Source organism: Lepisma saccharinum, chromosome 9 (assembly GCF_977018435.1).
Source record: "Lepisma saccharinum chromosome 9, izLepSacc3.1, whole genome shotgun sequence".
Taxonomy (NCBI): Eukaryota; Metazoa; Arthropoda; class Insecta; order Zygentoma; family Lepismatidae; genus Lepisma; species Lepisma saccharinum.
Genome location: NC_139237.1, coordinates 65,311,651 through 65,327,626, shown reverse-complemented (window position 1 = coordinate 65,327,626; position 15,976 = coordinate 65,311,651). Strand labels below are relative to the sequence as shown.

At 37.2% G+C, this 15,976-nt stretch overlaps 1 protein-coding gene across 1 annotated transcript in view; it reads right to left on the bottom strand.

The window, feature by feature from the left end:
- The window catches only part of dpy (fibrillin-like protein dumpy), a 474,963-nt gene that overhangs the window by 394,669 nt on the left and 64,318 nt on the right, over window positions 1-15,976 (bottom strand). Inside the window, exons 3-5 of the mRNA XM_083128311.1 lie at window positions 14,807-14,999; window positions 4,816-4,920; window positions 1,781-1,897 (exon numbers count right to left, since the gene is read on the bottom strand). Of these exons, the coding sequence (XP_082984437.1) occupies window positions 1,781-1,897; window positions 4,816-4,920; window positions 14,807-14,999 (415 nt within the window). The remainder of the gene's footprint in view (window positions 1-1,780; window positions 1,898-4,815; window positions 4,921-14,806; window positions 15,000-15,976) is intronic.

The window sequence follows — 15,976 nt, the reverse complement described above, 5'->3', positions numbered from 1 at the left end:
TTTGCATGTATTCAATCTTACCAATTTCATGCGTAATTTATAAACATTTTCCTTATTTCCTGCAAAAACAAGCAAGAAAGGTAATTAGCGCAAGGAATTTGACCTTCGTAATTGCACTATACGACTACTCCTACGCACGCGCACCTTCATGACATGAAGTGCGGCTCCAAGTTCACAACGGCCTTTTGCGTGTGACCCGAACATGTGATCTGCAGCGCCAATGGATAAAGGAGTGGAAGGTGAATGAACTGCGAAATCTCATCGCAAAACAACGGTTGCTTTGGCAGAGACCACAGAGGAGCCAATTTGTTTCCGAGGTACGGATAATGAGCGGTGTGTCTGATTGCAGCGTCGGACAGACACTCCTTTCAATGCCTTTCGCTACTGGCGAATGAGTTACGAGCCCCGGCTTTTTCAGAAGCCGTTCCCTACACGACGTTGACTTTTCAAATTTCCGTGTCCAAATATGGCATAAACATCCAAACTGACGCCCGCGACCTATGGTAGTGCGTGTTTGGACGTTTCTTGCGGTAGTGAAAACGTGGGTGTCAAAATCACGTAGGTCAGGGCATGAGAAGAGTATTATATTCACGACAACTTTACTAACGCAATGTAAAAATTACAATTTTTCATGGCAGATTGTCATGCAGAAAAACTTTAACGTTCTCATCTTAAATTACGAAGGCATCACAAAGAACTTCATAGGTATACAACATCGTAAGAATTAAGTCTGGCCAAAGCAATGGTGTTGTCGTCTATTCAGAACCACCAAGCAGTCTAATGCTTGTTTGCAATGTCTCTGGTTTTTACAGTTATATATAGAATAGCCCTGTTACTTTTGTTACACGTTGACTCAGTTTCTTTAGTTTCGTGAAAATACAGGATTTTTAATTATAAAATACAGGATTAATAATTTTATAACAGTTGGCATGTGTGTGGGTCAAACTGAGAACACGGCAAAATATTATTATTTAAAAAATAAGAAATAATAATTGGTACGATTTATTTAATAAATTTAACAAGCATGAATTCTATTATACATCCACTTTTCTTTGAGTTGAGTTGATGTTTTAAGTCCACTTTATGCACAGTAAGGCTAATCGGGACTGGACCTACAGTTTAAAGTGGAATCCACATCCACTTTTCAAAAATACTATGTTGTTATTTTTAAACACATTTCAAAAAAGTGTAGAGTACCAGTTCGTTCAATGAACCTATGTCGTAATCGTAAATATGTCGTAACTTTACTATTGAAGATGATCCATAATAAATAAAGTTTATAAATATAATCTCACAACTCTTGATTCATCTCTTAGCACAATAACCTTGAATGTGCAGAATATAGCTTGACACAACTGATAGCAAGTGTGAATGCAATGCACAGTGTGCTATAATTTTTGGTCGATCATTTAAAAGTCAGGACTCGAATGCCATCATCCCTTGATCATAATCTCACTTAATTCGAAAGCTTTTTTTTGTTGTAACGTCGAGAAAACCAAATATATTATAATTTCTGTAATTTAATAAGAACAAACACTTATCAATATTGTATGTTGGAATCTCAGACAGTAAAACATCTTTATGCTTCAATGATTTAGCTGCAAACAAGTCCAACGTGCTTGGCTTATTTATCACCTAGAGCAACAGTATATCAAACCTGCGACACGTTGCAAGTGCTTGTGGAGCGTAGCGAAATTTACTGCATCGCTCATGTCAATCCCCAAGAAGTTGCAACGTCTTGATTGGGCCAGGAAATATAAATAATAGATCGAACACTTACCTTGACAGCCAAAGCCATCTCCCGTGTAGCCTGGGAAACACGTACAGAAGAAGCTGCCCATGGTGTTCGTACAGTGTGCAAAAACGTCGCACGGCCTGTATTTACATTCGTTTTCGTCTGAAAGAGATACAAAACTTATCAATAGGTAATAATATGCAGATTTTTTTGCAACAAAACAATTATACAAGAATTGTACAATTGTACAGGGAGGTCACAAAGTGGGCGTACCCCCCTGTATTTTCGACACTACGATGGCTATGGTTGAATGCTTGATATGAACACATACCTGATGGTTTAAGTGTCCGGAACATCGGTATTGAGACAGTCCTTCTCGTAGCACGGCCGAACTCTGCACCATATCGTGGCACCTTTTTCCGGGCGTTGACGTTCCCCTCAATAACGTTCTGAAGGACCTCCAAGAAGTTCCAGAGGTGGTTAATCAATGGCACAGAGGTATGTGTTCATATAAAGTAATCCAACTATTACCATCGTAGTGTCGAAAATAAAGGGGGTACGCCCACTTTGTGACCACCCTGTACATAGAACATGTCCCCAAATACTTCTGGTCCTTTGTCAAAAACAACAGAAAGAAAGCGCCACCTTACCCCACTACATACCTAAACAAACCTCTGGCAAGCAAAAATGAAATTTCAGAAGCATTCGCACATTATTTCAACTCTACTTACAAACAAGCTAATCTACCTTCGAAACAACCTTCCTCTTAGACAACACCAACAAACTGCATATCAGTGAAATTATATTCAATTTTATATAGAATCATGTAATCTGAGAGTCGTGTATCAATTATATGTTTGTGTCAATTATTATTATTATTATGTACAACACTATAAATGTAGTTTGATGTTTTATGAATAAATAAATAACTGAAGAAAGCGTCGGTGAAGGCTTTAATTTATTTAAATTCATTTACATTTAACATTTGACTCGTAATATGCACTTACTTGACTTCAGTACAGGAGTAATTTTTAATAGGAGAACCTCCTCTCTATTTCGATATTTAGTCTTTACAATTAGGTTGTGTCCTAAAAGTGCAGTGCACTTAATACCTGCACTCGTTAGTGTTAAGTGTAGATAATGTTTGGATTGTGTTACATCATACTTAATTTTCAACATTCAATAGTTTGCAAAAGAAAATGAAAGTTCAGATATCTTGGAAATAGTAAATTATGCATTAAATCTTTGTTACTGTGAATGATCGTAATGGTCTTTATTTCAACAAGAACCTAAATGCGTCGAAATTAACCGCTGTCTACATACAGGAAAGCTAGTTTGTTGATTAAAAATATGCATTTCTTTTTACATTGCCCAAGAGAGCTTGTCAACGGTTTAGACTTTGAAGGACATGGGGAAAACATGTTTTTCGTGCGTTAGAACAAAACACAGCATATTTCCAGCACGAGTCTTTGCTGAATTTAAAAATTCGTTACATTTCTTACCATGGTCGAAATGCACATCGAAGCTGCTGACCATAACTGTACACAAACAACGAAAACGCTCCAATAATAGCTTCTTTCCAACCACCCGTTGAAATCGCTACAACTGCTGACATCTGGTGATAGCATTCACAAGCTAGTTGCGAAATGCGGACACGAATTTGCAGCATTGCACGAATATTACCTGTATTGTTAATTCGACTTTTATAAGAAGCAAATTATGTATGGAAAAAGGTTAATACCAGCCTAGCAGCAAAAATATTTGAAACGTAATTTTTTGTTTTAGATTCGGAAAGCGAGTTATAAAAAAATCTACATTTACACAGCTGCGCAAGTTTCAACTACCCTCCTATTTATTTGCCACTATTAACGTACTTTACAAAAATACATACATTGGTTGTTACAAGACACACACTACGTAGCAATAGGAATCAAGACTGTAGCTGACAATTTTAAACTTGCACCTTTTTAACGTTGTCGCAGTCTTTTTTATATTTAGTGTGCACTTATCAGTTGCTATGGATTTCAAAATTTAGTATATAATTAATGGTTTTAGTTATTAGCGTTTTGCACGATGAATATGTCATTTACTTCTTATGAAAGTCGAATTAGCAACACGGGCATTAATCGAGTGTTTAGGTTCTGTTTGGCTAAAAGACAGTAATAGGATAACAAGGTCTGTTGCTAACTGCAGGTACGTGAGTAGCATGAATCTTAGCATATAGGCTATTTCCACAGACAAATGTAATGTATTACCTTTGTCTGTGCTATTACATTATAAGCTGGGAAAATGCTGCAATTCGTATCCGCTTTTTTGCAAAGAGCATAACTTGTAAATTCGACCAACAGATGTCAGCAGTTATAGTGATTCCAACGGGTGGTTGAAAAGAAGCTATCATTTCAGAGTTTTCTTTTTGTTTTTTTATGTTTGTGTTCCAGTGATGTTTAGCGGTTGATCGCGACGGTAAGGGTGTAATGTGAATTCGTGCAGTACTGGGAGCGCAAATTCCTAGGTGGGGGATGCTTATCTTGGGGATAATGCCATCCCCTGTATTAAATATTAGCACTGTATCAAATTATAAACTTTTTTTTCAGTTCTCGTATTTTCAAAGAATTTGCCAATACTTTATTATATGAACTACAAGATCTGGCGTATTACATAATCCATATTTAGTAATAATGTTAACTAAGACAACACTAAATATCATTTTTTTAATGCTAAGCGAGCAAATTGGCAGGCTTGTACCTGCGCAGACAGAAGACATCAAAGGCTAAGGTAGATAAGGAGAAAAGTTGGATAGAAATATTTAGAATAAGGATGAAAGCTAAATGAAAATGCAATTTGATGTAAACAGACGAAAGGACGTATTAATGATTATTGAAGTTTCTAGTCTTTTATCAGACATTCTATGAATTTACGTGCCCAAACCACATTCATCTTTGTTTACGAACCAACTCAATCACAAATTAGTCAACATTTCCCAACTTCATTTCACAACAGGGTGAAGAAACATATTATTCTTAGCCCATATAGAAATCTGATGTAAGTATCATTATTGATTTCAAGAAGAATGAACTTACCTGGCATTTCGCAGCCTTTTCCGCCGAACCCATCGTTGCAATGACACTGTGATTCGAGACAAGCGCCATTTTGACACCGTACACCCGTCGATTCTGCACAGTCCGCTGGAAACAAAGAAAATAGAAACTGTCATGTATGCTTTTTAAACGTTAGAATTGATCATAAACAACAAAAACAGAGATCAAATTGTATATCTGCATTTGTGCTCTACATAATGGTGCTCAGAGAATTAATCATTTGCAGGCACTGGCAATGGCATGTAGAACACGAAACAAAAGAAATATTAAGAAGTATCCCAGACTGCCAGAGTGAATATGAACGTTGAATAGAAATACAAGCATATTACGTATATCAAGGTGTGAAGAAGTTAGGTAGTCCAACAATGAATAGAGAAGAAAAAGTATAGTAAGAGAAACTACTAAACTCGTGAGGCATTAAAACTTATTATCAGATTGTTGTGGAATATATTTGGTTAAAAATATAATTTGGAAGAGTGAAATTAATATTACACACACACATACACACACACACACACGCATATTGTATATATACACAGTATATCCAAAAAAAAAAAAGAGGCAACATGCGAAAGAAATTTGAATTTTCGCATTTTGTTTAAGTGAAATTAACACAATAACATATCTATTGTATATACATATATTAGGGCCCAGTATCCCGAGTCTGAAATTCTATTTTCAACTTCTCTTGTAGTCACATTTCGTCCAAATAAATTAGACAGCTTCTGTCTACATTATGTGTAGCTACAATTAATTACAAAAAAAAAACTAATATTGGAGACACCATAAGCTTAAAAATTGTCAGTTCCTTGGCCATAATTATCTAGGCTGATACAGCAACTGTTTTGAAGACAATATATTTGGACATACAAAATATATAGAGGCATTTCGAAGCAAACAGGTTGACTCTACACTAGGCAATTAATCGCACACAAATTAGATCTAGATTGCAACATTGCTCAATCGAAGCATATCCGAAGAAGAAGACTATACGTTGAACCCTCAAGTAAGGAAAGTATAAGGGGGAACTGACATGCATAATGTCTGATGACTCAGGCTATTGTGTTCCTGGAGCCGTGTAGGAAATTAGAATGCGAGACACGCGACACTCCTTGCATGGCGTAAAATCACGTTTGGCGAGTTCATTTTCATACAAAACGGGATGCATATTGCTTAAGTGAAAAAGCAGTACTAAGAGCAAGAGTTCTTCACAGAATCTACTTCGAGTTTTCACAAACAGCAGTTTTCCGAATTCTTGCGCAAGACTGATCTCAAAGTGAACAACCGTGCTGAATTTTGAAGCCGTTGTCGTAAATATGTCTTCTTGTTGACCAAATTGAAATTCCATAGACACTGAAACGATACACGTCACTCAGGAACGAACCAATCAATAGCAACATTTCACACCGCAGCGGAATGAAAGGCCGCAGAAACCTGCATTCGATTGGTCAAATCTTCAAGTGACACGCGACACGTGCCGAAGTAACAAGCGGCAAGTAGCAGGCGACACGGGGGTTTCACATCAAAGTAACACCCTTCAGTGTAAAATCTGCCTTGTATTGTAGAGCCATCTGGTGGAGTCAAGGGAAAACTGTAGCAAGTAAAAACTGTTGTCCGTAGTGCAGCACATGCGAAAAGAGCAAGAACTGTTTCACTTCTGCAGGTATTTTGAAATTTACTGAATACACTAAATTGTACGCTTTCTAAAATAATATAAATTTTGAAATTTACTGAATACACTAAATTGTACGCTTTCTAAAATAATACAAATTTTGAAATTTACTGAATACAATAAATTGTACGCTTTCTAAAATAATATAACACAATCAATTATCATAAAATGAAAGTAATGTCGGAAAAATAGCAACCATTTTGCGAGTGGTACACATCAACCAATCATAATACAGGGCCAGGGTTTACTAATATTGTCCACGCTCTTCTGAGTTTGATCTTCATCTCACTTCCGTCTGGCGGCGCTAGTGATTTCCGCTTCGCCTGTCCATGTAGATTATTTTTTAGTATTGTTTTCGAGTTATGAAGGTCTCTGGAACAAGCTGTTTGTTCTGAAAGCCCGAAGTCCTTCAGTATAATTCATTCCTTCTGCAAGCACCCTTTTCCGGAAGTACGGAGGACTGGATATCTTAATGAGATATGCCATATTGCATGTGAGAGCATTGAGGCAAGCTACCCAAACATTACCTTCCATATTCTTCGAAAGATGACGTAAGATGACGGTAATAATAATCCATGAACGGTAATGGTTAAAATTAAGCTTAATTGCCATTCCTGGTACTTGTATTTCGCTATAATCAATGTCCATCGCTTCCTTCTCAGTAAACATATGTTCTACTCCACCCTACTTATCGTTGATGCATCGATAGATAAGAAAATGGATGCTCATAAATTATTCTTATGCAATTCCCTCCCTCTAGATTATCTTTGTCCCTTTGCTTAGTGTTTGAGTTTGAGATTTTCGCCTGATGAATTTAAGGTGTTGAATATACGTATACGATTCGGAATATTATTTCAGATATATCAGTAAGCTTCTAGTTTTACGTTCATTACATACATTATATGAACTCAAATACTGACATAGCAGTGGAAGTTTCAGGGTTTTAGAGTAGAGTTTTAGAGTTAGGTTCAATTTCAGGGTTGCCATATGCACAATAGATATTTATGAAATACGCGAAAGGAATATAACCAAGTATTATTGTATAAAACTAACAAAATATCAGCATTACAATCGTCGCAAATAAGAAATACTTTCTGAAAGAAAGAAAATCGATTTTCTAGTATTTCATCGCTGATGAGTCAACACAAAGAAAAAATAAGAGAGAGGAAACGAAAAGGGACAACAAATGAGAGGAGAAAAGAGAGAAGGTGAAGAGGAAAAGTAAAGGAGGGAAGAAAATATAGGACAGATGTGGATAGGAGAAGTAATGGGAGAAAGGGAAAAGATGCGAGGAGAGATGAGAAAAGTGGAGCAAAGAGTAGAAGAGAGAAGGGAAAGAGATGAGAGGAGAGGAGAAGAGGAGGTTTGAGAGGAGAGGAGGAGACGAGAAGAGGGGAGTTGAGAGTAGAGTAAAAGAGAGAACACGAGAAGAACGAAAAGAAGAGGAGAAGAGTGCAGTGGAGTTGGAAATCTAAGACAGGAGAGGTGATAAGAGGAGTGGAGAAGAATGGGATGGAGACAAGTGGTGAGATCAGGAGGGAAGGCGATACGACATATAAGCAGAGGAGAAGGAGAGAAAGGATACGAGAGGAGAGATGATTGTGATTAGAAATTATTAATGAAAAATATCTAGAGGCTTCTACATTGCAGGACGCATTAAGTACGTTTTATGCACAGCGATGAAGTACTAGAAAGTCGATTTTCTTTCTTTCAGAAAGTATTTCTTATTTGCGACGATTGTAATACTGATATTTTTTTTAGAGTTTTATACAATAATACTTGGTTTTATTCCTCTCGCGTATTTCATAAATATCTATTGTACATATGGCAACCCTGAAATTGAGCCTAACTCTACACGCAACCCACCAGCGCCTTACGTAATTTGGGTTGCCTAGATTAAAATGCTGTTGTCCTAAAACTTTTGAGAGACACTGCACAAGAGAAAATGCCAGGCTGAAAAAATAAAAATCTTAACTACATGTATTTCTTTCCAAGCCTAGTTTCGTATAAGATTATCTCAGCTAAATCAGTGAGTGATAAAGAACTTTACACTTGATTGACATGACAATATGAATCTACAGATAATCTGTTGTTGACGAGTGAGTGCATGCGACTCCAAAGCTAATTTATATGGTAATAGCTTATGGCTCATCACAGGAATGAAAAGTTCACTTCTTGATAACAAGCTGATAAAAAAGAACGGCGGGACCTTCGTATAGGAAGTGAAATAGATTACATTCCCGAGCGGAAGAGAAACTTTTCGTCAGCTGATTAAGATAATAGATAGCAAAAAGCAAAGCACGTGCTTTAGACACAACGGTATGATGTACTGCATATACTCTTTTATTGTTACGTAGTTATGATTTAGCTGCTTGAAACAATTAATATGGTGTATAACCTTCAGAGAATAATGAAACTATTGATGTGCATATTCCTTTGTATAACATTATTTTCGGAGCAAAACCCTCTATATTATCTTTATTTATGACCTTGTTGCACCATCATAGGGATAAACTTCAAAAAAGTTTTTTTTTCCTTGCTTACTAAATTATCAAGGGGAGTATCGGCATGTCTTCTGAAATCAATGTGAACGTCTGAATTTATAGAAGGCTCTCTGTGTGTGCAAATCTCCTCAACCTTATTTTGCGTATAATAAAGAAAAATCACATAGACAACTTGTGAATCGGAAAAAAAAAAATCATTTCCAATCTACAAAGTTATTCCTATGATTTTCGCACCGTGAATTATGTATAATTCTATCAAATTTAATTCTGTTCTACAGTAATAATACTGTGGCCTCCTGACATGTATGTATAAACAAGTTATAAGTAATCCCATATTTTCTTATCTGGTACTATATATTTTTGGAACCTACTAGCTGACCAATCAGCCACTTTTTGTGTGTGGCAATTTGTGTGTGACGTAGGTAGAAGGCATAAAACGAGAGTTTGAAGCTTCTCTTTCCTAATTAAGATCTTTCAAGGATAATTCAACGCTCATTAACGTATAAGGTGGAATGGATTGAACCAAACTGATAAAAAATATATAATTAGGATCCCTGACGTGGTCTAACCTAATCTTTTTTTCATTGAATATGAAGATATGGACCCCGTCTGCATAACCTCCATCACCTTGTATGTTACTATGGAATGCAGAGAAAATAAGTTCGCGGAAAATATCAGTTTAGAACTTTATACTATTCGACAGTTTGAGTTTGCCTGTGTCGCAAGTTTCAACTACTCAATCTCAAAAATCATCAGAGGGCCTCCCCGATGGCGCAGTGGTAGCGTCGTCGCCTTGTAATCAAGGGGTCCCGGGTTCGATACCCGGTGGAGGCACATAGTGGCTCGGATCCCACTTTAAATTGTAGGTTCAGTCCCGATTAGCTTTTCTGTGCATAAAGTGGACTTAAAAAAACATCTATTCAATAAATCAAAAATCATCAGATTATTAAATTAAAATACCTGAAAAGGTCAAGTTTTGCTTGTCAAGAGATCTACAAACGATTAAATGTACAAATCTACATATCGATCAAAAAGGTACCTTGAAGTGTATCAATTATGTTTCAGAGTCAAAAGGATTCAACAGCACGCATAAACCGCAACGGATTTCCTGCTATGTCTACTGCAGACAAATTGGTATATTTGCAAAATTTCTAAGAATTGGCATCCAAAATTGTATGCTCTTTTGGAGGAAATGATAACACTACTCAATGAAGGTGTCTCGTAATCACAAGCAAAGATTGCCGACAGCGTTCCTGGATCAGCCAAGTTACAAGCTTTCGAAGGCTCGCTAAGTCACTGGACTCTTCGGAATTAATGGTGGCGTTCTTGTCTCAAGGTCTTCGTTTCTTTTACAGTCTTTGTTCGTGATGGTTGGCTATTCTCCCGTAAAAATACTTTTGAAACAGATCGACATATTAGAACATGGCTTGGCAGTTTATGCCAAAGAAACGATTGCCTGATCTCCACCTAACAAACTTGTTTGAAATAGGGGCGGAAAGGAATCACAGAATATCAATCAAAGCTTCAGTCTTGCAATTTTTCACAGTTTCGGCAAATTCTTCTTCTCTATCTTCTTCCCGAATATTTTTTACATGCTTGATCTTGACTCTTGTTCGAGCTTCAAATTGACGTAAACTAATTGACATCTCAAGCCCTTGTTGGCAAGAAAATTGATGTTTAGGCAGTACGTGAGAGGCTTAACGTCAGACATCTTTGCACCTCGATTCCATTCCAAGAAATTTTTGTAAAAGTACGGAGATTTTTCTTCTTTCTTTTAGGATACGTTCCACATTTACTCATTTCAACACCAAGATCAACATTCCGGAAAACAATTCTCGTTTCAAATTAAAAAGAAAGACAAGGTATTTGATTCTTCTTCATTTTTGGTGGGGGTGCAAAAATTAAGGAGTGCTACGGCTTTGTCCGAGAACAATCCCCCTTCGACTGTCGAGGTGAATGTCCTCGCAACCATTTTGCAGGGATAGAGGCTCAAAGCAACAGAAGGAAGAGGAAAGACGATGTTTGTTTTGGTTAAGTTGTATTGACACGAGAGCACAGTTTGCTCAGACTGGGTAGACGAACTCCCCGAAAGATGGCAGGGCTGTATACAAACATGTTTAATTTCGGGTACGTCTCATGCTGGCGGTTTTTGTTTTGACCGCATGCTCATTTCACAGTCTGATAAAGATCTTCCACGAATCTAACCAGAATTTGTTTTTCCTTAGCAAATTTCTCCTTTGGAAATCCAAATACGTCAGTGGTGTTGATGAGGAAATTATAAACAAGTTTTACCCAGCTTTCTTAACAAAATGGACATCAAATGCATGAAAATATTGTAAGCTATCATGTTCAAAGAAAGTAGAAAATATTATCGACATTTATGACAACGTGAAAGGGTTAAGTTAAAGACCTAAGTATTCGCTGAGATGGGACAACTTGCAAGCCCGAGATAACGTGTTCAAATCTACATTACCAGGCTCGTGAAGGATGAGCGTATAAGGGAAGGTTTAATTAAAATTTGCCCACAATTAATTAGCAATAACTCATAATTCGTCTTGGAAAGTACGAAGAAAACGAAAAGCTTTACCAATAGGACGGTAGTTGCCAGTAGTACTTCCAGAAATCCCGTAAAAGGGGGAGCGACATTTCTTCTCTTATTTTTGATACTTTTCCAAAATTTTTAACAATTTAGATTTTCTTCTTCGTATTGAAGTTTCATCAATAGGGGATAAGGTATAAATCCATCAACCCCCTCACGAATATGCAATTGCTTGTTCATTGTGGGTATGGACCTCCTGAATGAGAATGTAAACTGGATGACATTTTTTCCGGTCTTTCCAAAGACTAACCAATAGCAGTAAATGTGCAATTTGTTTTAGATGTACTGAGTTTTTAATTTTCTTCGACTTCTTTAACTGTGCATTTTCCCAGTTAATTTCCTGCGTCCTGAGATTACAAGGACTCTTGCACACTTCTCAGGTTGACTGCCTTTCTGTCTCTTAATTGTTGACCTTGCCACATAAATGCCATGACAAAAGTGATACACACAAGTCAGCATGAAGGTTAAGCTGAACAAATTCCTTGGCGTTACTGTGACATTGGGCGGTAACAGTGCCGTGCTCCTGGTCTATTTTACACCGGGTTGAATTGGATTCAATGCAAAATGGTTCTGACAATGAAGTCCTTTATGAAAGTTCAAGGGTTAGGATCCCTATGTGGATGTTTGAGGTTTGTTGTGACAACGCGCTTAGTTCAACTACTTCCGCCCCTTTCCTTGAAAGTTTCTCTGTAACAGATAGCCTAGTGGTATACATATAATGCTTTTAGGACCAACCCACGTTGTCCTGGTCAAAATTAAATCCTCGTTCGTAACATTATTTCCTCTTAATAGCAACATATGATGTATTTATATAGTATACACTATATTATACACATTTATTGAGTTGATAACCGCTTGCGTTGAGTGTTCGACTCAAGAACTAACTTGTGAAGCTTCTTAAATTAGTTGTTCCCGCCAGGTATGCATGTACTACATGTATTTGTCTTATATTTACAGTTATTAACAAGAGACTAGTAGCAGTGCCATTCGTTATATAACTGATACAAGCCCCTTAGTGTGTGTCTGACGCTGTCCCCGTTTATCCCCAAATTCTCTGACTGTCGCAAATACACATAGAAGTTATACCAATAACAAACATTATATAATTTTATCTACAAAGAATTACGTGCATGCTAGATTTGTAGAGGACTAACCTCCGTGTCAAGGTGGTTATACTAAACTACACTACTAAACTAGGGCTGCTGGTTTCTTTGAGTTTGTTTGTCCCTTCATCTATTTCATCGGTTCACCATTCATCATCATCGTCACGATTAACCCAGACAGGTAGAAAAGCGACATAATATAATCCCAAATATTAACACGACTTAAACTTATTATGATGATTTATAGTTAATTAAACAATATAAAGCTATACCTTTCATGTTACTTTTCAATTTGCTTCTATGTTCTTTCTTGATTTATATGTTCCTATTTATTACTTCTATCGCAATAACGTCATTCAATTAAAATTTCTCTCTTTCTCTCTTGCGCAATGAATCTCAAGAACACGGCAAAATAATAATAAAAAAACCATTTAAAAAACACAGGTATTTGGCTTAATGCTAACAAGCACTGCATGAAGATGTCAACGTGTGACAGCCATTAAAACGGATTGTTTATGTTGCTTTACATTGCTCGCAAGCAGAGGGTTAACACCGGACAGGACAACCGACCATTGAGTACACTAACTAATGTAAATTACATTAGATTGTGCACCCTTGTTGGCAACGAAAAGAGTTATTAAGATTTGGCGCTACGTGCGCGCTCTGGGAGCAGAGACTAAAAGTGATCCAGTCATGTTTGATTTCCACTTTCTCTACTCCATTTGAAAGGTCGATTGCTCACTTTGAGCGGTGTCGCAATGTACTGGTTCCGGATACTTCTACGAGGAGAACTGGTTTTGTCCATACTCCATAAAACTTGCACGGTAAATTCAGTCGTGATACTATACCAAGCCTCCGAGCAAGAAAACTCTTGTAGCAACAGCTGCGGGTCTCAAATTTCAGCTGCAGCATTTTTATTCTTGCATGAACTTTTTAACAAGTAAAATTTTAATATTTATTATTTTTTCTTATATAACCTCCTTCCCAGGGTAAGTCAAGTGTGCCACACGAAACCTTTGACAGAATCAAAGTTTAAAAAAGAAACGAAGAAAAAACTATTACAGATAGTGTTGCCCACGAGACGAGACTTTGGCCTGTCTCGTCTCGTGGAGTCTCGTCGAAATGCTGTCTCGTCTCGAAAATATTCGTTTGTCTTATGACACATGGTCAATCTCGTCTCGTCTCGAATTTTTAAAAGCCTGTCCCGTCTCGTCCCGTGGGCAACACTAATTACAGACATTAAATGCTTTGTGGAAACTAAATGTATTCATATTTAATCTTATTGCCTTCTACACCCTTATTGCAGATATGAAATGAACCATCAGGGTACAGCCTAGATAGTACGAAATTTATTTGTTATTCGCAAGTAACGTTGTTACAGTTAAGCAACCTAGTAAAATACAGAGGTGCAGGATTCATGCACGAGATTTTTCTGTCCAATTTCTTGCTCAGTGAGCGATATTTTTAATGAAAGTATTCTCTATTGTTTGTTTTTGTGGTTTTCGAATCTAAATTAGATTTGTTACAGACGCAGTTGTGTTTCGTCGTCTCGAACCTTTTCTCCCATGATCATAAACATAAACATCACATTCAGTTGCACTTCCTTGGAAACACTGGCGTACGCAGAGGGGGCTGACGGGGCTACAGTACTTTCCGAAATTTGGAGAAAATCAACATTTTCAAATAATAGCAGTGAAGAACTCGAAAAAATGAAACAACAGTGTGGTAAATACAAAAAAACACCCTTAAAATAACCCCCGATTACCATTTTTGAGAGTCGAAAATTTTAAATATACAATTTTTTTATTGTATATACTGTCTCTATAAAAAGTAACTATGTACTACCCACCTTTACAATTCCAGCCCCTACAGAAAAAAAATCCTGCATACGCTAGTGCTTGGAAGTATGAGTTTCTGGATTTGAAATTAAATGTTCACCGACTAAACTTAACTTACATAATTCGCATAACTGACCCATCTGTATGTATTCTATAATACCTTGAACTTTTACCATAACGATTTTTCCCAATCGAATGTAATCTTTGGTAAAATGCTTATATCCAATGAAGAAGAATGTATATTTTATTGTACTTACATGTGCATTTGAGTTCTTTGTGGAGTTCGTCTGATCCCTTAAAGCAGTCGGGGGATCCATCACAGAGCTTCGATACCTCGTAAAGCTGTAGTACGTCGGTGGAATCGTTGAGTTGGCACCCGAAATAACCATCCTCCAAATTGAGGAAGAAAATTTCTCTTTGAATTCCGAAACCTATCCCCTGGGAATGTATCTGAAAAGATAAAGGAAATGCATATTCATTAGTATATATGTAGTAAAACCTAATGATTATATGTAAATGATATTCTTATATTAGTTATTGAAGAATGTATGTGTTCATTCAGGGCGTTATTTTATGATCATAACATCATCATAGTTCAACATCTTCAAAGTAATAGAGGTTTGTGATGTCAGTTGAACCTTACTGAAGGATGCCTACTTAGCTTATAAATTCGAGAGCAATTATCAAAATGATTATTTGTATGTTTATTCCAATTAGACATTTCGAACCGTTAGTGAGAGAGTGAACACTGGAATGTCTCATCAAAAAGAAAAAAAAGTGTTAAAAGTCCGCGCGTTTGCTTCGTTAACGTCCAAGAACTGAAGGAAACCGCCGCCTCGAACGTGGGTGGGATTAAACAGAGGGCGAGTTGTTTTCGTCCAATCCCACTCAACATTCAGCCAATGGGCGCTGCTGTCATTCTGCTCGTCTACTCCACGTGGAGTCTCAGTCACATGACTGCGGATACGCTGTTGCCGTAGTGTCAATTTGTTGTTTGCAACTTCAATGTGGAGGCCGTGGGAAGGTTCTAGTGCGGGGGAGGGACAAGGTGGCGTTGCCGCTGGAGAGTATATGTGGCAACACTGTTCGTTGAATAGGATTGTTTCAGCATTTTCCGAGTTGCTAAAGCTGCCGATAGCCTCTCGTATGGATATGTGCGACAATGTTGATCCTCTTCGGTAGGTGTCGCTAGTGATGTTAAGTATAGAATTCAATTGTTCACAAAATGGGTTTTCTTGTGAATTGCATATTTTTTTAAGAAAAGTATAGGTTCCTGTTCATATGAATTGAATGGAACAATGGAAGGGGCATGGTTAATGGGAATTTAACTCACTCATCTTCGAACCCGTTCCATGTCACTTCTGAACAGTACAGTGAGATTTTAATGGTTGAATTGGGGTAAAAGGCGGCAATCCACAGATTCTTGA